Source organism: Lutjanus erythropterus, chromosome 1 (genome assembly GCF_056507025.1).
Source record: "Lutjanus erythropterus isolate fLutEry1 chromosome 1, fLutEry1.hap2, whole genome shotgun sequence".
Classification (NCBI taxonomy): Eukaryota; Metazoa; Chordata; class Actinopteri; order Lutjaniformes; family Lutjanidae; genus Lutjanus; species Lutjanus erythropterus.
This window is the reverse complement of record NC_139317.1, coordinates 22,932,120-22,959,307: the sequence shown is the minus strand read 5'-3', so window position 1 is coordinate 22,959,307 and position 27,188 is coordinate 22,932,120. Positions and strand designations below refer to the sequence as shown.

The following is a 27,188-nucleotide window of genomic DNA, read 5'->3' as shown; positions in this document are numbered from 1 at the left end:
GAAGTCTCGCGGAGTAAAACACCGGCCATTTTTCTCCATTTATAGCAGGACACTTTGTGCTTGGCTAGTGCAACCGAAAGTGTTGCGATCACTTTGATAAGCCTACAAGTTTTGTCAAGTTTAACTTAGTTATCCAAGCATCCAAACTTACAACAAACAGGACACAAACAATGTTTGTGTTTACCGCTGCAAAGTTTTTTCGCTGACATCCTTGTCCGGATAAATGCTTGTCTAAACTGTCGCACAAATGGAAATGGTGCCTAGCGAGGAGAACCAGTTCGTACCCAAAGAGGTGAGGTTATCACGGACCCAGCCCAGGTCGGAGAATCAACCTCTGACCATTAGCTGTCAACCTTGCAGACCGTGCTCATTAATAATGACAAAACTTTTGGACCACTTTGGGAGTTTGCGATCTTGGTTTATAATTCAGAGGCTAACTCTCTGCTGCTAACAGTTAGCTAAACATGACTTGGACGGCCTATCATGACATGGCTAGCTCACTAACGTTTTAGCTAACATCAGTTAGCGGCTAGTTTCACTGTATCTTAGACAAAGTGAGTTTATGTGGGTAGCTAAAGCTTTAGCATAATCATCATTAAGTTATCTAGACTTAGAATTTGGCTTTTTGTTCCTTAAAACTTTCAAGTGTTACGGACGAAAAACGAAGGCGATGTTTGTCAACATTAGATAGCTAACTTGCAAGTAACATAAACGTTAGCTCCCAAAATTTGGGCTAGCTAATGTCGTTAGCCCTGTAAGTCAATTAATGACAACAACTCTAGATGTTTTTGAAGTTGCTAAACCAAATGCCAATAGTTATATTACATCAATGACAGCGCTGAGGCAACATTTAGCTCTAATGCTAGTTTTATAAATGTGCATACTTTGATTCATTCGTGATCCCGTGTGCACCTTGTTTTGAATGGTACTTGTAGCTTTACAGTAAACGTTAACGTTAGCCAGTCAAATTCGCAAGCTAACGCTAATGTTAGCGGATTTGGCTAGCTAACGTTACTCTTGCAGATGCAGATGTGTGTAACACAACGTTGGCATTAATGTTGGTCAATATTTAAAATGTTTGCCCTCTCTCCTTGAATAGCTCATTTGTTACGATGATAAATTATTTGGCGTTTGCTTGTTAGCTACCGTTACTGGGCAATGTCATATCTGAAACAATAATCTGTTAATGTACAATGGTACTGTGGTTGTCATGTTTTCCACCCCGAGTTAAAATGTTATTTTGCTTGCTGACATGTTGCCTCAGGTTATTAGTGTGATTTTACCCTAAACATCCTCGAGGGTACTATTGGCATATTAGTCATGTTCATGTTCTCTTCTAATCCTATATATCTATACGGTAATTTCAAGTTTTATTTTAAGTCCTAATATTTAATTCTGGGTGTTTTTAGCCTGTCGGGTGCACTGACGTCAGCTGCAGTCATACATCAAGCAGGACGTCACTCGTTGGATAGTAGAGCTGGTGGGAAAATTGGATGCAGCACTGCATACATTTAATCAGTTTATTTTGTAGCATAGCCTTTAGCTACAGAATTTATCAATGAATTAATAAAACCCTATATGACAAGCCTCTATTGTAACCAGAAGGATGACTTGAACTTGTGAAGAAGAAATTGTATTATTTACTTTCACTTTGGCAGCAGCATTTTAAAATCACATTTGACTGGCCAAAAGCTTAAGATAATGACTGGTTGGTGGAATTACATATATTAGTTACCTGCTCTGCATTAGATCAGGGATGCACTAAAATATTGGCATGTCATCTTCATCAACTAATGGAGGCTTTAAAAAGAAATATTGATTTTACCCCGAAATGAACAATTTTGCTGATATGACCTTTTTATTATGTGCATGGGATGCGACTATTTCTGTGGTGTGGAAGTTTTTTGGAGTGCCTGAAATGGATAGCAGAGTTGCTACTTGCAATGATTCCTCTGTGGCAGAAGCCAAATTACATTCTGTAAACACTACAAATGTAATTGCCAATCTTAAGAGCTGTCATCCTGATCATTGTTATGGGTGTAAATTACAGTTTTTTTGTCATGATACTATATTATATCGATTATTTGGACAACAACACCATATTTGCCAATATCACAAAGTCTGCCACAATATGAATTTATTTGATTCAGTTCAGGGGCCTCAAAAAGTTATTTTTTTTATGAAATCACAAAGAAAGAAAATAACTAAATTATGATTTGGCAATTATATGACTGAACTCTTCCAGACATTTATGACAGACATGCCATGGGTATTTCAAAATGAAGGTGAATCTTAAAGATGTGATATATCAATGCAGATTGATGTATCTTTTGTTAGGTAGAAGTATTATTAATTATTAAACATATGCAAGTACATTTTACTGCCAAAACAGTAACTTAGAAAGTCTCTTATTGTCTTATTGTTGTTTGAAATAAGATGTGAAACCCCTTGTTCTAGCTGTGGTTAATTGTTTTTCCCCGACAAAATAATAAAAAACAGCTGACCATTAAGGTAAACATCAGGTCTGGGGACCTGCTGGTAGAATAGGAACATAAAACCTAAGTGAAATATCTCTTCCAGTACTTATGTGCTGAAATCAATGGCAATGTTACAAATTATTGACCAATGTTTGGATCAAGACACGAGCTCAAGTGTAGGTAGGGTAGTGTTGGTAACTTAAGCTGGTGTTTGGTGTTCAAAGTGGATAGCAGCAGTGATGTGGTATTCTGGGTTACCAGAAAGCACTCAGATCTTTCTGTTGATGCCATGGGCTCAATTAAATGAAACATTTGTGAGGAGACGCACCCAGTTGATAACCACAGTCACATTACCACAATCTCACATGCAACCATGTAACATTTAAGATGGTTGGCTACTGAATGGCTGTGTTTGTTATGGTTCTAATATTTAGATTAATCATAACAAAACCCTTTGTCCTAAGTGTCAACATGAGGTGTGTCAAAATTTCAATATCATATTGAAAATTGATCAAAATGAGTTTTCAGTTTCAGTAATTAAATTGAAAGGCAAAATCTCAACAATTCTCCCAATACTTTTTTTCTCACTACCCCCTACTTGCTTGTGGCAGCTGCTGGCCAGCACGTGCCCAGAGAAAAAAAGCAACACAAAGACGACACACTATGTAGCTTACTGGCCATTATATCACTCTAGATTACCATATAGTCAGTCTTTTAAAGAATAAATTGAAAATGTAAACGACAGTTGTCAGGGTGTCTTTACAAATCAAGATTTGATAGTCTAACAGTGGCATAGCCGTTGAAATCAAATCATAACCATAAAAATGAGAGTCAAATTGAATTGGGAATTTGGAGAATTGTGACACCTCTTCTCACCTTATTGTATGTACATACTTAGACCCTATTTACAATCAGTCACTTCATGCATGTTGGGAAGATTGGATAGCAGTCTGATTTCCAAAAAGCTATATTTTGACACATTGTGTCTGTCAGAATGTTTCCCATGCACAATGACAGAGTACTGCAACATCAAATCCTGTGAAATTTTAAATGATACTATTGTGTTTGTACAACTAAGTAGCCTGTTGTTTCACAGCACAATCTTCTGGTGGCCATGGTTAATCATCTATTTTTCAGGAGGTTTGTTCCACAAGAAAATTGACTTCCCTCTATGCTGCTTTCTCTTTGGAGGGCCACATGTTGTTATTACGTTTAATACTTTCCAAGGTGTTGCATTTTGTATTGTGTGCCTAGAACAAGTCAGAACAAGCCAAAAACAAACAGGCTGTGAACATATGACCTTTACCCCCACAATTATTTTTGTTTCTCCCGCTGGAGTTCCCCAGTGTTTTCCTTTAAAAGTTTTGAGGTCTTTGTTATTAAGCCTGATAGCAGAAAGCTGGCACAGAGCATTGCTTACCCTGCTTGATGTCTGACTTTGTCAAGACATCTTTCTTCAAGTGAAACTAGAATAATTTCCATAGTTCTACTCTCACTGCCAGGCAGCCCATGGTGTCTGCTAAAGTCAGCATTTTATAGTAGCTATTTTTTTTTCTTGAGCCATGATTTAAAAAAAAAAATACAAGAGATTTAGCAGTAGATATTTCTAGTGATAATCGATGTTAATGGTCATGGCCTCATCTGTTTTTTCTGTTGCTATTAACAGCTAGTGACCCCATAGATCTACCAGCCACTGACACTGCCTTCCAAATCCGTTGGTTACAGTAGTCCTTCCAAATTTGTGGCTGGTTAGCTGTCAGATTTGCCAGCTACAATAAATTGTATTTATATCAGTATTCTGGCTGTTATTGATTTCATTACCTCATCTCTGCTCTGTTTTCAGTGTTAAAGTGTGTGCCATGTGTGGTTGTAGCTGCATTACAGTGTTTTAATAGATGTTCATGGAAACTGACAAAAATAATGACTGACTATAATGCTGTGAAATGTGTTATTTAGAAACAGTTACAGCTGTAAAGAAATATGCCTGTGCTTTGCAGTAGCTGTGGCTTCATGTCAGCACCTTGTGATTATATCCACGGTAAAAATAACCTTTAATCTCATAATACACTTGTGTGTTGTGAGCTGCAGCTTCTTTATAGGACCTGTCAGTCACATTTTACCAAGATCACAAACCTCACAAAGAGGTAGCAAAAATATGAATAACTTGAATATATTTTCCTGTTATTAACACCCTTTCACCAGCCAAAAGGTTGCTTTGCCAGCCAAACATTGGTAGGTGTAGGTCTGCAAGTCAGCTACATTTAGCCTAAAGGTTTTTTTTTTAAAGAGTAGTTACACAATAATGTTTTACAAATTATATCCCCTGTTGTGTTTAAGTTGTTCTTCACCCCAGGTATCTCCATGTATTATTAGGGTGTGTTTTGGAGTTGCAGACAGAGTATTTTTGATGAGATGAAGAGGATTTCTCAGGTAGCCATGCCTTGTGTGTGTGGTGTGGGAGAGAGTGCTAAAGCATGGTGTTAAATAGATGCATGAGGCGGCATCGTGATGACTGTCATACTGGACATACAAGCAGGCTGCAGAGTCTGCTTAACAAACAACAGCCTTTTCCAACATAGTTAATATGTAATGGAATAATGACCGGTTAAATTACATACTGGAAGTTGTGTCCTATGCTAATTTCTAAAAAATATAATCACATTTAAGGTTGGGCATCATTTGACTCTTCGATACACATCAGTTTACTAGTACAATACTTTTGACAGTGGCACCAAATGGAGAGTTTTATGTTGAGGAATGACATATTTGTCTAAACACAAAATCTCACCTGTAAAATAAGCCAGACTTCTCAAATGCATCAGTGTTTAACGTTTTAAGCAAAAGTGTAATTCTACAGTATATTCTTAACAAAACTATTACTCAAATCAGCCAATATATGACGAAATTAAAAGTACACTAAATACAATTTTATCAATTAATCAACAATACCTGTAGCTAAAAAGCTTGTCTGGCATCACCTTTGCATGCTCAGTACATTAGTGCTTGTCTAGTGAGATTTTCTGCCACTTTTTGCTATTTTTGTTTTTGATATAAAATTTTTAGCAGGTTACAAATTCTTTTAGTGTGAGCAGGTACTGTACATACCAGACTGATACAAAGATAAGCAATGGGGAGTGTTCAGATGAGGAAGTGACTTGCTGCGTCTTGAAACTCCTGCTTGTCTGGGAAAATACGTAAAATGAAGCATGCGTTAGCAATTGCATGGCCTGATTTAAATTTTTTTTTTGTGCAACATATTGTGGACAGTTTGGGAGAAATTTGACAATCTGTCCATATTTTCTGTTTTTGTAGCCAAAAATCAGTGATTGCCCAGTAAGAGGGCTTGTCCAGTCATGTGTAGGATGGTTTCTTGCTGATGTGTCAGTGAACTGTCAATCATGTATTGTACAGCCTGTTTGAAATTTGTCCCCTATTAATCCTTGACAAACCACTGTTACAGAAAAGAAAATGCGCGCTGCTTCTGTTTGGCTGTCAGTGTTAGAGATGAGCTCCTCCATGTCACAAACACAGTTTGTTTTATTGTTAATATCATTTGTTTTTTGTGATTGGCATAAAAATACAGCAAAAATTATTACTGCTTGGTCATGTGTCCAGGTAATAAGACGATATGCCATAAGTAAACCGTTACATTGTAGTAGTTTTACATGGTTCTAGCCTTTTCTGCATTTGATAATTCTTAAACTGAATACATTTTTTTTTTTTAGTTCTTCTAGTTTCTTTTTCTTTAACCCATACGTAACCGTTTGTTGATCCAATGAATACATAGTTTCAAAAGAATAATCTCTTCCAGGTTTTAATATTTTCTGTATGATATGGACACATCACAGTTAGTACCAAAAACATATTACAATTTGCTATCCAGCTGTATATTTTCCAGGAATGCACCTCCACGAAGGTTATATCATTGGCCTGACATGAGGTCGGATTTTCCTTTTGTATACTGCCGTGTTTCTGATAATAACACTTGATGCACAATCTAACATATGTCCTAACCATTTATTCTAACATTTAAGTTTCCACCAGTGCATGGAGCTCATAACACACAATACAGAATGAAAATGTAGTCAGTACATCATGCTGACGTTTTTTTCCCGTTCTTCTTGATTTGCAGATCCAAAATGCAGCTGAGGAGCCCAGAGTGCTGTGTATAATTCAGGACACCACCAGTGCAAAAACGGTCAATGAGCGGCTCACTCTCAACCTGCCTGCTTCCACCACTCTCTCCAAACTTTATGAAGATGTTGCTCACAAAGCGGGATATGTGAACGGCACTTTTGACCTTGCCTGGGGAAATACACCGGACATGGTAAGGAGACTTATTAATTTCTAGTTAGAGAAAGAAAATAAATATTATCATACCCATTTTCCTTTTAAAACAGAGCAAGAGCAGAGTGACTGTTCACCCTGTGAATTCAAATGTCTCTCTTTTTACGAAATAAGAAGAACTTAATTGGCTTGTTAACTCTGCGTAAATCGCACTTCATTCAAATGCGACATGAAACGTGTGAAACTCACCTAAACCATCGCTGATAGTCTGTCCACTCATCTAACAATCACCGACTCAGGTTTGGTAGCATTAAATCCTCAATTCACTGCATGAAAAAAAGTGCAAAGGGTCTGGCTCAGTAGGCTGTTTATCTTTCACCCCTCAGCCAGCTCAGTGCACTCATGCTCGGGCTGAGTGGTATACTGCACCACTGGATGAGAGCATGTCGTGGAGCAGCGGGTGTTACTCTGCAGACCATTAAAGTAGCAAAATAAAATGACAAATATCATCCCAAAAACAGCCAGAAAAAAAAAAAAACAGCTCGTGATGGATTCAGACCATCGTCAGTAGGCAATATATTCATCCAGTCACCCAACCCAACATTGCACTCTGACTATTCTGTTATTCTGCTCAAGTCAACCTGTCCTCGTGACAGATTATTTGAATCATTGAAGTTTAGAGGGGATTCCTTATAAGCACCTTTCATGCTGCCTGTCCAACACCAAACAGCAGATGAACAAAGTTGGAGACTAACTGGTAAATGTAGTAGATATTTAGAACCTAAGGAGCCTGGTATATCCCTCGACAGAAAAAGAGAGCATGTTGGACTTACTTGTCATTTGTCAGATAACGGGAAATGCAATTCTAAGCAATTGCTGGCTGTGTACATAGGTACTTTTTTGCTCATGTGTTGAATAACAATTCTAGAAGGTGATAGTATGTCAGTGCTGCCGTGTTTTTGTCTTTTTTTGCTGCCTCCAATCAGCTAAAATAATAGAATCAATGCAGCTTTAAGGTATTGTTTTGATTTGGTGAAATTGAGTTCAAGTATTTCAGGTGAACTCTAGTGGCATTCATAATAAAAGCTGTTTACAGTTGCACCGCAGTTGTCATTCCCTTGTCTGCTCCTTATAAGATGTGTATGTTAGCACACACAGCTGCCACCACTTATACAATGGAAGGACGGTGTCACCATATCGTGACGTCAGTGAAGCTGATAGCAGCAGAGATATGTTTGAAAGTCAGGCAGTGCCAACTGGTTTTTCTTTTTTTCATGCTATCAGTGTTCAAAAATGGACTTTGTCATACCATTGTCTTCTGCTACAAAGAAAACAAAGTGTGTAAGAATGGGGTTGCTAAGAGTGATCACTTTAACTTTTTTTAGTACAGAGAACTATAGAATGAATTCATTTTTAACATCCACACTCAATGTTGACTATGAGTTTGTTCTCTCTTGTCTGTGCTTGTATTCATACTACTCCCTTTTCTTAAATGAGCACAGGCTAATCCTGCTGCTGACCCAGTCCAAAGCCCAGGTGCTGTGTCTGTTGTTATCTCACTGAGTAGGTCAGTGGATTAAGCTACTGTATGTTTCCACTGCAGCACTTGGCTGCTTGTCCTCAGCTTGCCCAGGAGAAAGACAGAAAGTCTTCGGCTACGTATCATTGTTCACATGTTGGCTTCAAGCTATTTTCCTCGTATGCGTCAATACAGAGAATTTGCTGAAAATGAGTTCAGTGGGAATCTGAGTCTTCTTGTGAGTTCACCCAGTTTGCAGCCTGTAGAAAACTCCTTGTTTTGAAGCTGATGTTTTTATGCTTTTCCCAGAGATTGTTGATGTTATGTTTCTGTTCATATCATCCCTCTAGGCACCACTGGACCACAGCAGTGAGATGTCCCTCTCAGACTCTGGATTTGAGCCTGGGGGTAAGAGGAATTTCCTCCAGCTTACGGACAAAGATGGAGAGCAGCCACAGATTGCATCGGTGAGTGATACAAGATAAACAAAATTAGTTCCATATTTCTTCAATAATATAAAAATTACAAAGTGAGATTGTTTTTGGCTGTAAACTAAAGGTACTTATTCAGTGATTCCTCTTTGTGTTTTTATGTGAGCAGGATGAGTCAGGAACAGCAGATAGCAGTGGAATGGATGACAGTTCCCAGGAGCGGTTTATTGGGCCTCTACCGAGAGACGGCACAGCAGGCTGCAGCGGCGACTACAGCAGTCTGTCTTACTCCTACTCCTCCATTCTCAACAAATCTGAGACAGGTGAGCTTTTGGCTCCTGTTTAATATGTGACATCACTCCTTTTATACAACCTCAACTGACCTCTTAACTTCCTATCGCTGTAGGTTACGTGGGCTTGGTCAACCAAGCTATGACCTGCTATTTGAACAGTCTTCTACAGACACTGTTCATGACCCCGGAGTTCAGAAACGCGCTCTACAAGTAAGGGATCACGCTTGTTGAAGTCTGTGGAGTTTTACTTGTGAAGTACAACTTTTAAAATTCTTTTCTAACTTCTGTCCAAATTCAGTTGGGAGTTTGAGGAGTCTGAAGAAGATCCAGTCACCAGTATCCCCTACCAGCTGCAGAGGCTGTTCGTTCTGCTGCAGACCAGTAAGAAACGGGCAATTGAGACCACTGATGTGACGCGGAGCTTTGGCTGGGACAGTAGTGAGGGTGAGCATTTGTACTCTCCTGGGTTCAACTCACATGGCTTGTCTGCGTATTTGCGAAAAGAAGACACCATGTGCCTCTTGCATCTGTGCACTTAATTACACTTTTTGTGTTTTTTGTTTTTAGCTTGGCAGCAGCATGACGTCCAGGAGCTGTGCAGGGTCATGTTTGATGCCCTGGAGCAGAAGTGGAAGCAGACAGAGCAGGTAGGAGAAAGCAAGAAGTTTTTCTAGTCTTCTGACAACAAACATAAATACTGCAGCCAGTCTGAGCCACCCCTACCCTCCCACAATGAAAACAAAAGGGCTACTGTGGGAAAAGTGAAATGGGCCTGTAAGCCCCAGGGTTAGCTGTTTCTTATCTCGGGAGTGAGTTCTAAACTGCAAACACTTAATCCAGTGTGCGTATGTACAGCCATGTGGTCTGTACACATGAGCGCCTGGGTAGCACAAAATGATTGCATGTGATTGAGCACTGTTAAAAATAACATAGGCGACATACTACTGAGATGGGTTATATTTTTTTCTAGTTTACTTTTTGGGAAATTTACAGTTAAAGTGAGAATTTAAAGTTAAAAATAGCTGAAGTGTTGACTAAATGAAATCACCTTTTGTTTTAATCTAAGTCCAGATGACACATGAAGATTTAGCTCTCAACTCAATCAATCATTCAATCGGACTTAATCGATATAGCACTTTTCATATAAACAGAATGGCAACACACACACACACACACACACACACACACACACACACACACACACACACACACACACACAGTAAAGACTTTGTAATGGTAAAGACTAAAATTAGATCAGCACTCATTAAAAATGGGAACTGAGGAAACACTATCATATGAGAGGAGACACCAGAGGCAGGATAACAACTCTAAATATAAAGTAATTTAAAATAAATCAATATATAACTAAATAAATAAATAGAATATGCAAACATTTTTTAGCCACATTGGTTTGCTGTCGGTCAAGAATTTGTGAAGTTACTTATTTTGTTTTGGTCTGTTGAGCCTCAGATGACATTATTCACTGTTCACAGTCTGAGTAGCACCATCTGTTACTAGTGTAGTGAAATGGCCATATGTAGGAAAATCAGTCTAGATCCTTTTAATTGCTAACACAGCATGTTGGTGTAACATGTTGTTGTTAGCTTATTATTTTACTAACATGCATTTTTGGACAGTCTCTTTGTGTTGTACCCAGAAAACATTGTTCTCATGAAAAGTAGCTGGCAGATAGTTTTTGTAACTATACAAACAGACAATTCTCTCTGTGTCACATTTGTCTCGTCAATATGACAACTAACCCTTTTGTTTTTATTGAATCTCTTGCAGGACATGCATTTGTAGTAATGAGTGGATCTTCAAACACAAAATAGATTATGCAAACTGCAAAAATTCAGTTTCCTTACAGTGTCACATTCAAAAATGCCGGTCACAGTCACACAAGCACATGCTAGGATGCTGTTGGAATTTAGAGGAGCGGTGTGGATCGAGAAAAAAACAATAGAACAAGATAAAAATGTGAGTAAGGGAAAGAAGAAATAGAGGAGAGGACATACATAGAGATGGCAAGAAAATGTGAGAGAAGATGGGAGGAGACAAGCGGGAACAAGAAAGGCAGGACAAGGTGGAAAGGGAGAGAGAAGAGGAAAAGGCCTTGCAGTAAGGTGGGGCACTTAAAAAAAAAAAGAAAAAAAAGAATAGTCAGTATTTTATTATGATCATACAATTTAAGTTTCCATTAAAGAAAAGTTACAAAAATGTGTGTGCTGTCAGTTATAGTTCTTAGAAAGAGAATCTGAATCAACAGGTCAGACAGGCATTTTAGCATGTTAGCTGCAGTTCGTATACAATACAATAGACTCAGTTCACCAGGTTCAGCTCTGTGTTGTCACACTTATTCTGCAGTTCATCTTTCATAGGTCTGCTTTGTATTGTGTTTGTCTAAGTCCTAAAATGGCTACGCGATAATGGATAATCCTTTTTTATTTTTGTAACAACATGGCATTTTCTGTCTTGAGACAAGCTTCAAACTTTAAATGTTTTGCCCCACTAGTGGAAAGAAGTGAAGAGTTTCTTTTAAGAGTTTTTAATTTATATATGTATTTTTTAGATGGCAGGTGGTGTCTCATAGCAAAAATTGCACATTGGTGCCTTTGGTTTTTACGAGAAATTCAGAAATAACCACTGGAAGTCAGGGCGTAAGAAACATGGAAAAGTGCTAAATGGAAAGTCTCGTAAAAGAATGTATCAGGGAGAGAAAATATTGTTGCCCAAACAAATGCTGTATTGTCACAAGTGAAACATTGGCTCAGAGGGCCTGACTGTCATGCCTCCATATCCCCAGGCTGATCTAATCAACCAGCTATACCAGGGGAAGCTGAAGGATTACGTCCGTTGTCTGGAGTGTGGCTATGAAAGCTGGAGGATTGACACGTACCTGGACATCCCTCTTGTGATCAGACCCTTTGGAGCCAGCCAGGCCTATGGCAGTGTGGTGTGTTTCTTTCCGCACATCATCTTTTAAAACATTTAACATTTTGGCAGCAAAGACTCTACTAACACTTAAAATATTCTTACTTTACATAGCTTCTCATTTTAATACAGTTTATGAACATTTAGTATTTAAACCTGCATCTAAATGAAACTGAAATGACTTTTCTTCTGCCACAGGAAGAGGCTCTGCAGGCATTTATCCAACCAGAAACTCTGGATGGGCCCAACCAGTACTTCTGTGAACGCTGCAAAAAGAAATGTGATGCCCGGAAGGTGAGAGCACTGAAAATGTGACATGGGAGACATGTTCAGTGAAGACAAAGTTCTGCTGTTATTCAGCCTGATTCTTTGATAAATGCTTCTCTACACAGGGTCTGAGATTTCTGCACTTTCCCTACCTGCTGACACTCCAGCTGAAGCGGTTTGATTTTGACTACACCACTATGCATCGCATCAAGCTGAATGACCGCATGACCTTCCCAGAGGAGCTCGACATGAGTCCATTCATTGATGTGGAAGATGAAGTGAGTACCTGCTTCCATCAGACTTAGGTTAAATCAGTCTTCAGAGCCGTGATTTTTCTTCTCTTTTGTATTAACCATCAATCAGTAACTTGATATGACTGTAATCTATGGTTTGGAAGAGAAAAAAATGTGTTATCGTACACTTTCATGTGATTTTTTTTTTCATCTTGTAACATTTGAACAGGATGCTCAGAAAACATTTACAGTCATAATCATTTGCCATCCATTGGGTGTTTTGATGATCTGAAATGCTGAATCTCCTTCTGTGTTCTCTCAAGAAGTAAATAACATTCAGGGTACCTTATTGATAACCTGTCAAACATCTTTCATGTCAGAAAGGCAACAGCTGATGTGATACTGGTGGCTTTTGTTTTTTGTCATTGATGTGTTATCAAGTAAAAATAGTATTTGTGAAAATAGGTGATGTGACACATTTCTTCCCCAAAAGCTACTTGCAGTTATGAGCAACTCGTAATATATCTTTATTCTAAAGATTATGGTTGACCATGGTCTATCCCTTTTTTTTTTCTTTCTAAAAACACCTCTATGATTGGTTTCCTCTTTAGAAGTCGCCGCAGACAGAGAGCTGCACCGACAGTGGAGCAGAGAATGAAGGCAGTTGCCACAGCGACCAGATGAGCAACGATTTTTCCACCGATGACTGTGTGGATGAGGGCATCTGCTTGGACAGCACCGGCAGCACAGAGAGGGTGTTGAAGCCAAAGGTAATCATCTTGACCACCCACTTAATAGATGCTGTTGATTGCTGTTAATCTCCGTGGTAGTTGTCTGTTAGACGGTTAAATGGCCTGACCAAGTTTTTTTTTTTGGCCCTACTCCCAAACTGAGCTCTTTGATACTGGGTATTTGCAGTTACCAAGTACCATGCTTATATTTACCTGTATGTTGATTACATATGTATCTGACACATTGAAATAACAGTCATAACCCTCTGAATATTTTTTCATGAGCTACTTGATCCAAACACTGAACGTCCTGATTACAACCTAAATAAAGCTGATAAGCTTATATTATTGATATGATATACATGGAAGTTTAACTAGGAGATTCCTCAAAATGACGTGAGGCGGTCCAATTGAGAGATGTATCGCTCTGTTGGATTGTCGGGACTACAGAAACACTCTACAAACACTAAACAATCTTTGGCAGAGTACTGACAGCAGCTTGCAGATCCCACGACAGCCAAGTTTTATTTTGGCCCATTATCAAGTTACTCACGGAATTAACATTAATTAGCAACAGCTGATCTGTCCTGCTGCCACCATTTGACATTTTAACCATGGCTGTCAGCGCTAGCTAAAAATGAGAAGCTTCTACTTGAATGTTTTGTCCACTGCTCTATGCTAATAAGAGGAGAGATAACAGCTTTGTCACGGTTGGAGTTAAGTGAATCCAGGAGTCAGTCACCGAAGTGACCAAATAATTGTTCATATTCACACTCTTTAATTTATACCTGTTTATGGAACAAAATACTCACAGTGAAGAGCATGGCTGTCTTTTAGGAGAGCCGTGCTGCAACACAAGGAGGCTGAGTTGGACAAAACACAGTAGAGTTCATTCTAGAAAGCACTGGATTTTGATCAACTTTGTCCTATCTGATATCAGTCTGTTAAAATATGCCCAGACCGGTATCAGGACATCCCTGCATATAACCAATAAATGATGGGATAAATACAAGGAAGACCCTGAATAAATGAGTGGAGATAAATAGTGGATGCAGATGAAAATAATGTAAATCATATGTTGTGACTTACAAGATGTTGACAAAATGAACAGATTTTGAACGGTGTTATACAGCGCCACCATAATCAAAACTGACAGTTTTTCATTTTCTTCAGTTGAGTTTCAGGTGGACTCATTTGTTATGAACTTTGGGTATAAGCCTGCCACTGGCCACCTATTGCATGCAGCATTTTCCTACACCTCTGTGGTCTGCATGTTAATGTTTTCAAAATCCTTGTCTCTACAGGAAATGACAACAACCACCTCTGAGCTAGCGACCCATACATTAAAAATGGCATGCTACCCTAATGTCCACACGTGCAAATGAGCCAGAGCCTTTTCCCACATATACCAGTATGGTAGTGTGTGCAGCTAGACCTTTCTCTGAAGCTGGCACAGAGCTGGGGAGATAGCTCTGGCTATGCTTCAGACAGCAGTGAAACTCTTCTAGAGGCTCATCGTGACTCTGTTGTTTGTTGGTTTTTCCCTCATACTGTGTCGGCCAATATTTTAGAGATGGGGGAAGCTGCTGGAAATGTTATTGAGCAACTGTCTGCCGGCAGACAAAGCTGAAAAGCGATGCTTTACTTCCTTGTTCTTGTTACATAAGATGTCTGTCATTCACACTGTGTACTGCACTTTCAGGTAATGACCTATCCAGCACTTTACAGTTCTTGTTGGTTTTGTTAAATTAAACTGAAAGATGATGATGAACTACCCCCCCCCCCCCTCTGTGCATGCTTTTTACATTTCTACGGTTGCTTACTTGATATGCTTGTAGCTTTGAAAATATGGCATATTTTCATCCGTCTGTTCTCAGAGTTTGCTGACCTTTGAGCTGTTCTCTGTCATGGTCCATTCTGGAAGCGCTGCGGGTGGCCACTACTACGCCTGCATCAAATCTTTCAGTGATGGCCAGTGGTACAGTTTCAATGATCAACACGTTAGCAAGGTCAGTCTTGGCCCTTGAGTAACCTCCTCTTAACGCACTTGAATATCAGGCAGAATGACTCACCAGACTATATCAGCGTTAGTCATCTGTTAGTAGTCTACGTATTGTTTTCAGTAACAGTATCGGTTGAATCATTGTCAGTACATTTGTGCATTCCTATTGGACAGATCACCCAAGATGATATCAGGAAGACGTATGGAGGGTCCTCAGGGAGCAGAGGCTATTACTCCAGTGCCTTTGCAAGGTCAGTTGGCTCTCATATCTGTCTCTAACACTCCAACTGGGTTGACACACATCACATGCTTGGAGTACATTGGCTTAGGGAATTCAATAAAGACTAAATAAAGCTTATTTGTCTGTGTTCAAAAGGAAAGTAAAGAGGGTTCTTGTTTGTTCTTTGTTGATTGTGCTTTCATGTTCCTTTTGAAAGAATAGGCAGCTTCTTCTTTGGCAGACAGCATGGCACAAATTTAGCACCAGCCAAATACTAGTAAAATACGCAAGTGGCTGGTAGATTTTCTTCACTCACCAACCAAAAGATGGTGGTAGTCTATTGAGTTCTAAAAATTGAACATTGCCATTTGGCTGGTGGACAAAAAAAGTTAATCTTGCACCCTGGCTGACAGAACAATGTTTTATCTCCATACATTCCACTACTTTCATTAACAGTACATCTTTTTTCTGCCTACAGCTCTACAAATGCATATATGCTGATTTATAGATTGAAAGATCCCTCAAGGAATGCAAGTAAGAAATCAATTCATTTAAATGTGCTATGGGTCACTCCAAAATATGTCATCCTCTGTTGTTCTGTGTCTCACACCAGTAGAAATCATATCCTGTCAGTGTGGCATGGTGGAAGATGTTTTATATTACTCACTGGTTCTGTTACTAGGGTTGCCCTTACTGTACCTGCCCTAAAATTAGTATCCAGTTGTAGGTGTAATTTGGGTAATTGAGTACCCTGTCTGTTCTGTCTGCAGAGTATTTATCTGCAGAAGACTTCCCAGAGCACATAAAGAGTTTGGTTCAGAAGGAGAAAGAGTCTGAAGAGCAGGAGAAACGACAGAGGGAGATTGAGCGCAACACTTGCAAGGTAGTTTTTGTTTCAGTCCAGAATCTTTTGTTCTGCTTCTGAATGAGGAACAGTTGATTGATGCATTGCCTCTCTTTGAATACAGTTTAACTATTATTGCTTTGCTTGCTTTTTACCCTCAGATAAAGCTTTTCTGCATGCATCCTGTAAAGATGATGATGGAGAGCAAACTGGAAGTGCACAAGGACAAAACTCTCAGAGAAGCAACAGAGATGGCCTACAAGGTTTGTTGGGTTAATGATTGTTTTTTATCTGATTGTCCAATAACATAACTAATCAGTGCAGCAAGCTGACCTTTGAGTCTTGAAAAATTGAGGGTCTTTAAATGCACCATAAACGAGACTCAAAAGACAGTCATTGTGTCCAACCACCGTACTACACAATAAAGTAACATTGTCAAAAAAGTCAGAGAGCTTTGAAAACTTGATGCTTCTTCATCAATGTTGAACCTTTACTTACATTTGTGGTCATTTCTTTGCTTTTTTACCTCAGCTGATGGAGCTGGATGGCGTGGTCTCTCTGGATTGCTGCCGCTTGGTAAAGTATGATGAGTTCCACGAGTACCTGGAGCGCTCATACGAAGGTGAGGAGGACACACCGATGGGCCTGCTGCTAGGTGGAGTCAAGTCCTCATATATGTTCGACTTGCTGCTTGAGACCCGCAGGCCAGAGCAAGTCTTTCAGCCTTACAAACCTGGAGGTCAGTAGCCTGCTGCTTTTGAGTCAAACATTTCAGTTAGACGTGTGAAAGTCATGAAGATAATCATCTTGTTTTGCATAGTGATGCACAGGTAATTCTGTGCAATGACTTTTCAAAAACTGATGGTTAGGAGCACACAGACGGTACACCAGTTGTGGATACAGATGTGTAGATGGTCACAATACTAAGCAAAATAACTGTTCTGTGTCTGTGTGGGCGTGTTTCTGATTTTCTGCAGAGGTGATGGTGAAGGTTCATGTTGTGGATCTGAAGAGCGAGACCATCGCCTCTCCAATCAGTGTTCGAGCGTACTTGAACCAGACGATCACTGAATTCAAACAGCTTATTGCACAGGTTTCCTGCTCTTTTCTGTTCCTTCACTTTATCCTCAACTTCCTCAACTGAAACTGTGTATAATATCTGTGACAATGTGAGATCAGTCCCGCAGATTTAGGCCGTATGTGCATTTGTTTCATCCAGGCTACAGGGCTGTCTGCAGAAACCATGCGTGTGGTCCTGGAGCGCTGCTATAATGACCTCCGGCTCCTGTATGTTCCAAACAAGACACTGAAAGCTGAGGGGTTCTTCAGGAGCAACAAGGTCCCTACTTTTTTACTTTGACAGAAAATCCATTTGAATACCTCACACACTATTAACACACTGGCTACAGGTCTTTAAAAAGTCTTCAATTCACTTTCACTAATAAAAGCCCCTAAGATATTAAGTAGTATTACATTTTGTTTGGGAACTATTGAATATTTATTTATTTAATAATGTAAGCGCAGCCTAAAATTCACCCCAGGCACAAAATGCCTGTACATTTAATCTTTGGCAAAATCAAGAGTTGAATTTGAATGCCTCTGTTATCCTGTTACAGTCTTTAAGATTTTTGCTATTTGCATTTGTGAACTTTGTCTGCTGGTGACCATCGTAGTGTCTGTCATGATGAGTCAGACATGATGGCAAGTACCTATTTATTTAAAATCCCTGTGTAAACGATAAAACAAAGATCCAAAATAAGAATATAGATGTCTAAATGACTTTGGCATAGAAATTGGCATTCTGTGTTGTTGATATAGTTTCATTTCAGACTTTGGCTGTAGGACAGTATTTGTAGTGACTAATATGAAGGAATAAGACATTTTGTCACACTAATAAACCTATTTGGATGAATATTCTTTAATTTCACCAGTTATTATTTTTCCATACATCAAACATTCAATTTAAAACATTCAACTGACCATATGGGAATGCACTTTGAATAGTACACCTATATTTTCATATTTGATGATTGGTTTTTATTGCAAAATTTTATTTAAAAAATTAATTAAATGGTGGCCATTGATTCTACAGATCTTTACAAAGTCTAAAATCCAATAACCTGAATTTCAGCCCCTTAAATGGCAAAAAACTGGTCTTAAAAATTCATTAGATTTTTTTACTACTTCATTAACTTCTAAGTTGCATTCAGTCACCCTTTTAAATGTCCTTTTAGGGAAACATTTGATCACACTTCAACAGCTACAAACCAAAACCAACATAGAACCAGTAACCACTACCACCACTATATTCATAATTCAGTTTTTTAAATTTAAGTAGTTGAAATCTGCGAGAACCCTGGGGCATTAAAAAGTGTAACATTTGTCTTGTTGATACATGTAGACACCCCGGTTAAGTTTGAATTTGACCTGTTTGGGGTTTTTTTGTTTTTCCATCAGGTTTTTGTGGAGAGCTCTGAGTCAACAGATCATCAGGTTGCTTTCACTGACTCACTCTTGTGGAAACTGTTGGATCGTCACGGAAACACGATCCGACTCTTGGTCTTACTGCCTGAGCAGTCTCCTGGTACCTTGGTCAACAGAACTCTTTGCCAAAAAGTAGGCGGTGACTCTGACGTGCCCTTTGAGGGGTCAAAGGGCAACAGGAAATCTGTAGAGGCGATTCTGGAGGAGAGCACAGAAAAGTTAAAGAATCTGTCTCTGCAGCAGCAACAGCAGCAGGGCTCCAGCACCAGTGACAGCCAGAAAAGCTCTGATGCCAGCGACTTTGAACATATTGAATCTCCGACCCAGGAAGCCGACTCAAACTCTTCACTCTGTGTGGCTGCTGACAACAGAGAGTTGGAGAACCGGATCAGGGCCGCAGCCGGGGGCAGCAGCGGTGCCTCCTCCGACCCAGAGAACCACTTTGCCTGTGAGGAGCGCTCAGACTCTGAGGTGAACAATGACCGCAGCACCAGCTCAGTGGACAGCGACATCCTGAGCTCCAGCCACAGTAGTGACACACTTTGTAATGCCGACAGCGGGCCCATACAGCTGGCCAACGGCTTGGACTCACACAGCATCACGAGCAGCCGTCGCTCCAAAGCCCATGAAGGCAAAAAAGAGACGTGGGACACTGCTGAAGAAGACTCTGGGACAGACAGCGAGTATGACGACAACGGGAAGAGCAAGGCAGAGGCTCAGTACCTGTACTTCAAAGCAGAGCCGTGTTCTCAGGATGACTCAACGTGGGATACACAAAAATGTACGAACCCTCTATTTATTTTCCAGTTCAAAGAAATAAGTATACTTAAGTAAGGAAAATTAGTTCACATCACATTTTTAAAATAGGGATGCATGGTATTGGATTTTTGCTAATTTCAAATATACCAATAGTTTCCAATTCAAATACTGATATATATACTGATATATATATATATATATATATATATATATATATATATATATATATATATATATATATATATATATATACACACATGTTTTTTCCACCCAGTTGCAGGGAGCATCATGTCTCTCCTGTAGTGAAACATATTATTATGGCTACTCTTAGGATAAACCACTGGCAGATGTAGATATAAAATGCAATGCTTTCACTGGGCAAAGTAAGGAAACTAGTGCTGACAAATTTATTGTAATTATAGGGATGATGTTTTTTTCAGATGGCCAATTAAATTTGTAATAGAGATCTTGCCATATTAGTTTTTCCTGTTCCCATACTAATTCCAATACCTGAAGTTTACGAATTGGCTAATACTATGTCCTGATCCAATAACAGTGTGTCTTTAAAAAAAAAAAAATCTAAGAGTTCAATCCATTTGGTAAAGAGTCCATTTTGTTTTCCATACAACCCCAAAACAGTTCAGTCCAGTTCACGATCACAAAGAACCTCAACTGAAAAAGTTAACTCCAGCTTTTACCATGGATCTGCACAAAACCAAATCAATTCAGGAAATAATTATTGACAAAGATTGAAATAAGAGCTTCTCTATTCACAGTTCAGTAATGGAAATTATGTACAAGATATACACCAGGTACTCATGGTGCCTGTTGATGGTCAGTCAGTTAGTAACTTAGTCAGGTTTGCAGCATTGGCTTCCTGGAGAAAGTCTGACTGGAAAATACACAGTCCACCAGATTATTCCCCCTCCTGACACAGACTCCAAACACCCTCTGCTTACCACAAGCTGCTACAATAAAGTGCACTTTGCAAGACGATCTGGCGCTGAGGTAAATCTGGTGTTTCACTCCTCCACTGACCATAAAATCTGGCATAGGGGACGCTGTTGGGAAGTAGCAGGGTCTCGTTTTCAGGGCCAATACATTATGTATGACTCATGTACTTGTCGATACCTGATGCCGCATTTTGGGCTGCATCAGAGTCATTTTCTGATACTGGTATCATAACAACCCTAATTTGATATGTTGAAAAATGTGTTTGTCTGCTCCTCACATGACTGATGCTGAGCAATCACTGCGAACAGCAACTTTACTGTCCATTTAAGACACATCAGAAAACCTCCACACCAAAGACACACTCGTATGTTGCATGTGAAGCATTTGAAGGATTAATCTTGTTGGCCTGGCATTTAGACTGATACTTCATTTTAAAGAATTGAAAATATAGCCAGGCTATACCAGTGGTGTTCTGATATTATCTTGCATCCCTTATTGAAAGTCAGAGACAGGAACAATAATGATTTCCTTGCTGAATTTGCATTGACAGTATTATTGAAGTGAAATAATTTTCTTTTGTTTTCCTTCCTGATGAGGACAAAATATCTGAAAAAAATGTTGAATTGTTCTTTCTTGTGATCTGCTCCAGGTTTAGTGGTTCATGTGGACAAGAGAATAACATTAGCAGCATTTAAGCAGAACCTGGAGCCCTATGTGGGGGTCACCTCCACCCAGTTCAAGGTGTTTCGGGTGTACGCCAACAACCAGGAGTTTGAAAGCGTTCGGCTTAATGAAACGCTCTCATCATTCTCTGATGATAACAAGGTCAGCATCTGTTTTACAATTGATTTGTTAGATTTCTGTCAGACTGAACCAGTTCTTGAACTTGTTCATTTTATTACTTTCAACAGATAACCATTCGACTAGGAAGAGCACTGAAAAAGGGTGAATACAGAGTGAAAGTGTATCAACTACTAGTGAATGAAGCAGAGGTAAGAACTGAGAGACTTCTCAGTTACTGTGCTCAACAAGATTGTGGCTGAGCATTGTAATCACGAATCATTTATTCATGTGTCCCTTTCTTTCAGCCCTGCAAGTTCCTCGTGGACACTGTGTTTGCCAAGGGCATGACTGTCAGACAGTCTAAAGAGGAGCTGCTCCCTCAGTTGAAAGAGCAGTGCAAGCTTGACCTCAGCATTGACAGGTGAGACTTTGTTCCAACACATTTATAAATGCTGCACACAGCTCCCTCTGGACCTTTGTTAAGAGTGTTTCAAACAATTCATGCAACAATAATCTTAAATAGGTAATCCATTCTTTGTACATAGTTATGAATTTAAAAAATGGAAAAGTCTAGGTTTTTACCAAACTGTGTGTGTCTTCAGGGTTCGTCTCAGGAAAAAGACATGGAAGAACCCAGGCACTGTGTTCCTAGACTACCATGTCTATGAAGAAGACATCAGCATCTCCTCCAACTGGGAAGTTTTTCTGGAAGTTCTCAATGGTAACATTCATTTTATGGCCTCTTTCAAATAAGCTACAATGAGAATTGTATAATAAAGAGTTTTCTAAATTAATGCAAAAGCTGTATTGCTAAAATTGCAGTTTACGCTTAAAAGTAAAATCACTTTGGCATAAATAAAAGTGAGTTCCAAAGTGAATAATAAAAAAAAGAAAAGGTGAAATTATCTGTTGCTTTCAGAGACCCAATTCAAGGCAGTATTTCTTTCAGAAGACGTTTCAGGTGAAATGAAGTATACTCAATGGGCAACTCAATCTGTTGTCTGTTATAATCTGTTTCTCAGAACCAGAGAAGATGAAGTCCATGTCGCAGCTGGCTGTTCTGACCCGGAGGTGGAGCCCTGCTACAATGAAGCTGGGGCCCTTCCAGGAAGTTATTTTGGAGAGCAGCAGTGTAGAAGAACTCAAGGAGAAGGTACGTCTGTCCTACTGCATGTTTTTTACTGAAGCCTTTCAGTTTGCCACATCATTTATATTTGTAAAACACTCAAACATTCAATTTATCCCTTCATAAATCATGGAAATTCCATTCTTGATCCGTCAGTACTCATTACAGAAAAATAATACTGTAGATAAAAACAACATAGAACTATGTTCAATAATAAAAGTGTTGATGCAGTAATAGAGTCTTATCTTCACTCTAAGCACCATATTTACATTTTACTTGAAAATAAATCAACATTTTGTTGAGAAAATAGATTAAACCTGGAAAGAGTCATAAAATAATCTAAGTCTAAGTAAGCCCTATTAATTGTTACCAATTGGACTGGTGACTAATTTTATTATTCTGTTTGCAGCTCAGTGAAATCAGCGACATTCCTCTTGAGAACTTGGAGTTTGCAAAGGTATGTGAGATGCAGAACTTCACACAGAACACTTATTTATCTTTTTCATTTGCTTTAGTCTACTAACTTCTAAATGATGCCACATTTGAGAATCCTTTCGTCTGTTCTGTGCAGGGCAGAGGAACATTTCCTTGTGATATTTCTGTGTTGGAGATCCATCAGGATTTGGACTGGAACCCTAAAGTGTCGACTCTTAACGTGTGGCCTCTGTACATCTGTGATGATGGAGCTGTGGTCTTTTACAGGTAAAAGAGTTCAAAATGTTAGAGTACGCATTCAGTACTAATGTTTCTCCTCCAGTCCTCTCAGAATTTTGCCAAACATTTGACAGACATACACGACTGGGTTCAAGCAGTTTTGCCTATAATATGTCATCAGTTTTGTCGGACTGTGAATATCTCCTAGAGTTTAATTATTTGAGTAGAATTTTTTTGGGTTAGCATGTGCCAGTATGAGAAATTTGTTAGTCATGTTGTTGTTGTGTAAATGATCTCAGTGTACACAATTGTTAGGACAATTAGTCATCCAAATGATATAGTTTATTTTTAAAAATCAAAAGAAAAAATGTTAAGGTTCTTTGAAATTAAGTTAATGCAGAGATGTAATGGCAATGTTGAATCTTAACCACAGTTACTTTAGCAGCAGCATTGCTTTTTCTTGCGTTTATCATAATAAATGCACACCACTTTGTTGACGTTGAAAACTTGAGACTGTAATTAAGTGTGTGTGCTGGGAATGATTCTAATTCCCTGGTTACCCTGCAAATGTGCAGGTATATAAGACAGGCATTGAGTTTTTATATTTTTACTGCAGCTTTTCCAATTTTCATTCATTAAATAAGTTAAAAGAAGGAGATGAGAGTAGAGTAGATGTGACCACCTCACTGTATCACAGCATCGTAGGCTGCATGTCCATAACATTTTTTTCTGCAGTTAATTGCCAGCAGGACGCTAGAGTGCTGGGATAAAACATATGTTCCTTGAGAGTAAAACTAGCTGCACGTGGGTTTGACGTCCACGTTAACAGAGGGTTTACTAGACGGCTAACAAAAAGCTTACAACACGCAGGGTGATAAAAGCACAACACTCCTTAGCAACATTTGGTGTCTGGTTGATCTGCTCACACAAAAAAGGGTTTTCTGTATCTCTTATGATAGTTACTGTCTGACACATAATCCCTTTTTACACAAAGATCGTGCGATACTGCTGTAAGGAAGGCTTGTCTCTATAGTGGCATTGTTTGGTTCAGTGTAAAGAAACACAAAGGTGGCATAAAGCCGCCCCACAGTGTGAATTTAGAGAGCACGCTGGCATTGTAGAATCAAAGAGAGGCGTGACCTAAAACAAAAGCATCACAACAGTGATTCTGCTCCTTTGCTGTTGTATAATCACATATATATTTTTATATTATTTGTAATGTGAAGCTTATTTTGTGTTCTTGGAAACACGAGGTGGTACTTCTTCTGCAAAAATTAAGTTTAAACGGATTGCCTTGTGCGATGATCTGTAGAGAAATATCTCTTCTGCCTATGTGTGTGTGTTCATGCATCTCTCTCCCTTTTTAGCTTAGACACAGTTGACAAATTATGTGTAATGAATATGTAGTTTCATGACACCAGCATGAAAAGTTCAGAGATTTTGACCTAGAAGTGCCCAGAGTGGCAACATAAAGAGGTATGAGTACTCTGAGAAAAGATTGTGGGTGTTGTGCTGCTTCTCCAGGCAGCTGCATGCTGAACAATAGAAAAGAGCAATAGAAAAGACACACTATTTGGACACAAGCTCCTAGTGTATTACATTTTAAATATTTGTGACTTGAGATCAACATTACTGTCTTCTTTGTCTGTGCAGGCACAGCTTAGAGGAACCCATGGAGCTGTCAGAGGATGAGCGCAACGAGCTGATGAAGAAAGAGAGCAGCCGTCTGCTCAAGACCGGACACCGTGTCAGCTACTCACCACGCAAGGAGAAGGCCCTCAAGATCTACCTGGACGGAGGTCCTGCTAAGGACCCGGGGCAGGACTGAGGCACAGAACCCCGCTCCAGGTTATTTGGATTGTCTGGCTGCAGCAGCAGAGCGGCCAGGCTGCGGGACTCTGAGTGTCGGGCCCGATAGATACTTGAACATCAAGCAGCGTGGTGAGGCTGACATGCTCTCACCCTCCACCCTGAGCCCCCGGACTGGCTCAGAAACCCTATTGTGCACTATAGTGTATTGTACTGTAAAGTTTAAAGGGAAGTACGAAAGCTATTCAATACAGAAAAAAAAGAATCAAATACTGTATAGACAAATCAATCAAACGCGATGGATGCAGAGATGATAGGACTGTGAAACTGGGCTGGAGGGCGTCCATCTTGTCTATTTAAGTCTCCCGTCTCCTCTCACATCAGTCTCTTTCACTGAGTGTTTCTCTTCCAGTGTTGATTCTGATTCATCTGTGATCATCTTGTAAGTCCATAATGCTCACACCTTTTGAGAAATCATCGTTATATCTTTAACATTGCTCGCCTTCCTTTTAAAAAAACCAACAGCACACACAACCAAGAACTACTTGTCCAGCCTTCCTCGGTCTCGCTTCTTGTGGGGAGGCACACCTCACTCTCAGTGACTTCTTTGACAAGTTGAGACGTCATTCATTCACAAGATTTGATGAATTCAAAAAAGCAACAATTACTATAATAATTTGTAAACTGGAGGTTGTTTCTGCTCCTCTGACGCTCCTATAATGCCAGAGTAATGTGTCGTTACTGCTGCTCTTCGTGCTTTATAGGAGCTTTACCTCTGCTACGTCACTTCCACTAGATCTAGTGATACATAGGCTGTGGGTCCTTTAATACAAAAGTACAATAAAACAAAACCAAGTAGACTATGTTAAGAATCTCCTTGTTTTGTTTTTGTTTGTTGTAAATTATTATTTCACTCCAGACTTAATCATTAGATGAGGTCTCGTGAGGCGCCAGGCACACATCTGTTGTCTGTATTAACCTTTAATTTAGAAAGTGAATTTCTTTGTCTTTTTTCTTTTTGCACCATGTGAATTGGGTGTACATCTCTAGTGTCATCCACGTATGTGCGTGTGTGTGACTCTGTGTGTGTGCGGAGTATTGTACTGGGAGGAGGGAGCGCTCTCTGGGTTTTTGGCAGAGAGTGTAAGGTTGTTTTTTTTTTTTGTTTTTTTGGCGCTTCTACCTGCTGCTGCTTGATAGACTGGCATCAGAGGGGTGTAGAGAGCCTGCTGGACTCCTCTGTCTGCTCTGGGGGGGCAGGGGAGGGGGGGCAGCGACTGGTCTGAGGACTGAAGTTCAGTATCCCCCCAGCCCCCCTCTGGGCTCCTGATGCTGCCACCAGCTATTCACTGTAGAAATGCCAATATCTGAAGAAAAATCTCTTTTTTTTGTTGTTGTTGATGTTTATTTCTTTGAGATTTAAATCCTGTGTGAAAATAGTTTAAGATGATTTTAGAAATTAATTAAAATGCTTTTTTTCATAACTGCAGTTTTCTGTCACTGTAAATTAAAACAGCTCAATTTAACTCAGAAATTATATTCACTCTTTAAGAGGCTTGGTGTTAAAAAAAACTTTATTTTTCAAAAGGCAGGAGTTGTACAAGCTGCATGTCAGGGTTTAAGTGCTTAAGAACAGTGCAGAGGTTATATTTGACAATGGAAGTGTATGTTAGTATTGCACCTTCCAGCCTGGATGTTTAAATGGTCATATTGTTGTACATGAAAGTCACAGAGCACAAACAATCAACATAAGGTCAGAAAATTTGGATAGGAGTGCCTCTGGTGGGCTGTACTACAAAGCAAGCTCAACTTAGCCAGGCTTTTTTTTGCATGAGCTGGCTCAACAAAACCTAAAATCCCAGTGAGACTCGAGTTTGTTTGAGGTACTCCTTTTATAAGGATACATGCGCATGCAGAAGTTAGTCTCCTTTACAGTTAAAGTGCCTTTATTGTCACAGCATGGTCACGTTAGACCTCAAAACAAACTCTGATGCATTTCGGTATCAACCCTTCGTCAGAGAGTTGAATCAGCTCTGTGGAAAGCTTGATAAAACATGGCCGTTATTTATTTATTTTTTGTTTTAAGGTTTAACATGACCATGCAGTGATAAAGGCAGTATAACTGTTTTAAAAGTGTCCTGAAGTAACATGAGGTGTCGGGTACTAGTGTATTTGTCTTTAAAAGTAATCTTTGGACCACAGAAGTGTCCAGCATGAGCTCAAGATGCAGCTGCGGACAACAGCTGAAACTAAAACATCGAATGATTATAGCTGCGAGCTGAAATCTAGTGACAAGGCTGCAGTCTGTCAATTTAATAATGGGAAAATATTTCATTCAGTGTTAACAATAACATTAACAGTTATATTACAGCTGTAAATGGTAT

General features: G+C 39.4%; 1 protein-coding gene across 2 annotated transcripts; it reads left to right on the top strand.

Annotated features, from left to right (window-relative positions):
- usp47 (ubiquitin specific peptidase 47) lies at window positions 1–26,288 on the top strand. Of its 2 annotated transcripts, XM_084717193.1 has the most exons (29): window positions 1–292; window positions 4,851–4,907; window positions 6,610–6,804; window positions 8,634–8,750; window positions 8,884–9,037; window positions 9,121–9,217; window positions 9,306–9,451; window positions 9,575–9,654; window positions 11,811–11,960; window positions 12,137–12,232; window positions 12,331–12,483; window positions 13,050–13,208; window positions 15,047–15,178; window positions 15,346–15,422; window positions 15,870–15,925; window positions 16,162–16,274; window positions 16,397–16,498; window positions 16,767–16,974; window positions 17,213–17,328; window positions 17,455–17,574; window positions 18,693–19,500; window positions 21,082–21,257; window positions 21,344–21,424; window positions 21,521–21,636; window positions 21,818–21,936; window positions 22,238–22,368; window positions 22,751–22,798; window positions 22,913–23,043; window positions 24,649–26,288. In XM_084717193.1, the coding sequence occupies exons 1-29, from the start codon at window positions 248–250 to the stop codon at window positions 24,821–24,823; spliced, it is 4,158 nt and encodes a 1,385-aa protein (XP_084573319.1). In that variant the 5' UTR covers window positions 1–247; the 3' UTR covers window positions 24,824–26,288. The 2 variants fall into 2 exon arrangements, with proteins under 2 accessions (XP_084573319.1, XP_084573328.1); XM_084717202.1 differs by lacking the exon at window positions 4,851–4,907.
- Window positions 26,289–27,188: the final 900 nt, after the last annotated feature.

What these genes read in the sequence shown, in the direction of transcription:
- usp47 (XM_084717193.1), top strand. Translation starts at nt 248, where the DNA reads ATGGAAATGGTGCCTAGCGAGGAGAACCAGTTCGTACCCAAAGAG. An exon ending in AGTGGAAGCAGACAGAGCAG is followed by an intron (nt 9,655 to 11,810) that starts GTAGGAGAAAGC and finishes CCATATCCCCAG; the next exon opens with GCTGATCTAATCAACCAGCT. An exon ending in TACTCCAGTGCCTTTGCAAG is followed by an intron (nt 15,423 to 15,869) that starts GTCAGTTGGCTC and finishes TTCTGCCTACAG; the next exon opens with CTCTACAAATGCATATATGC.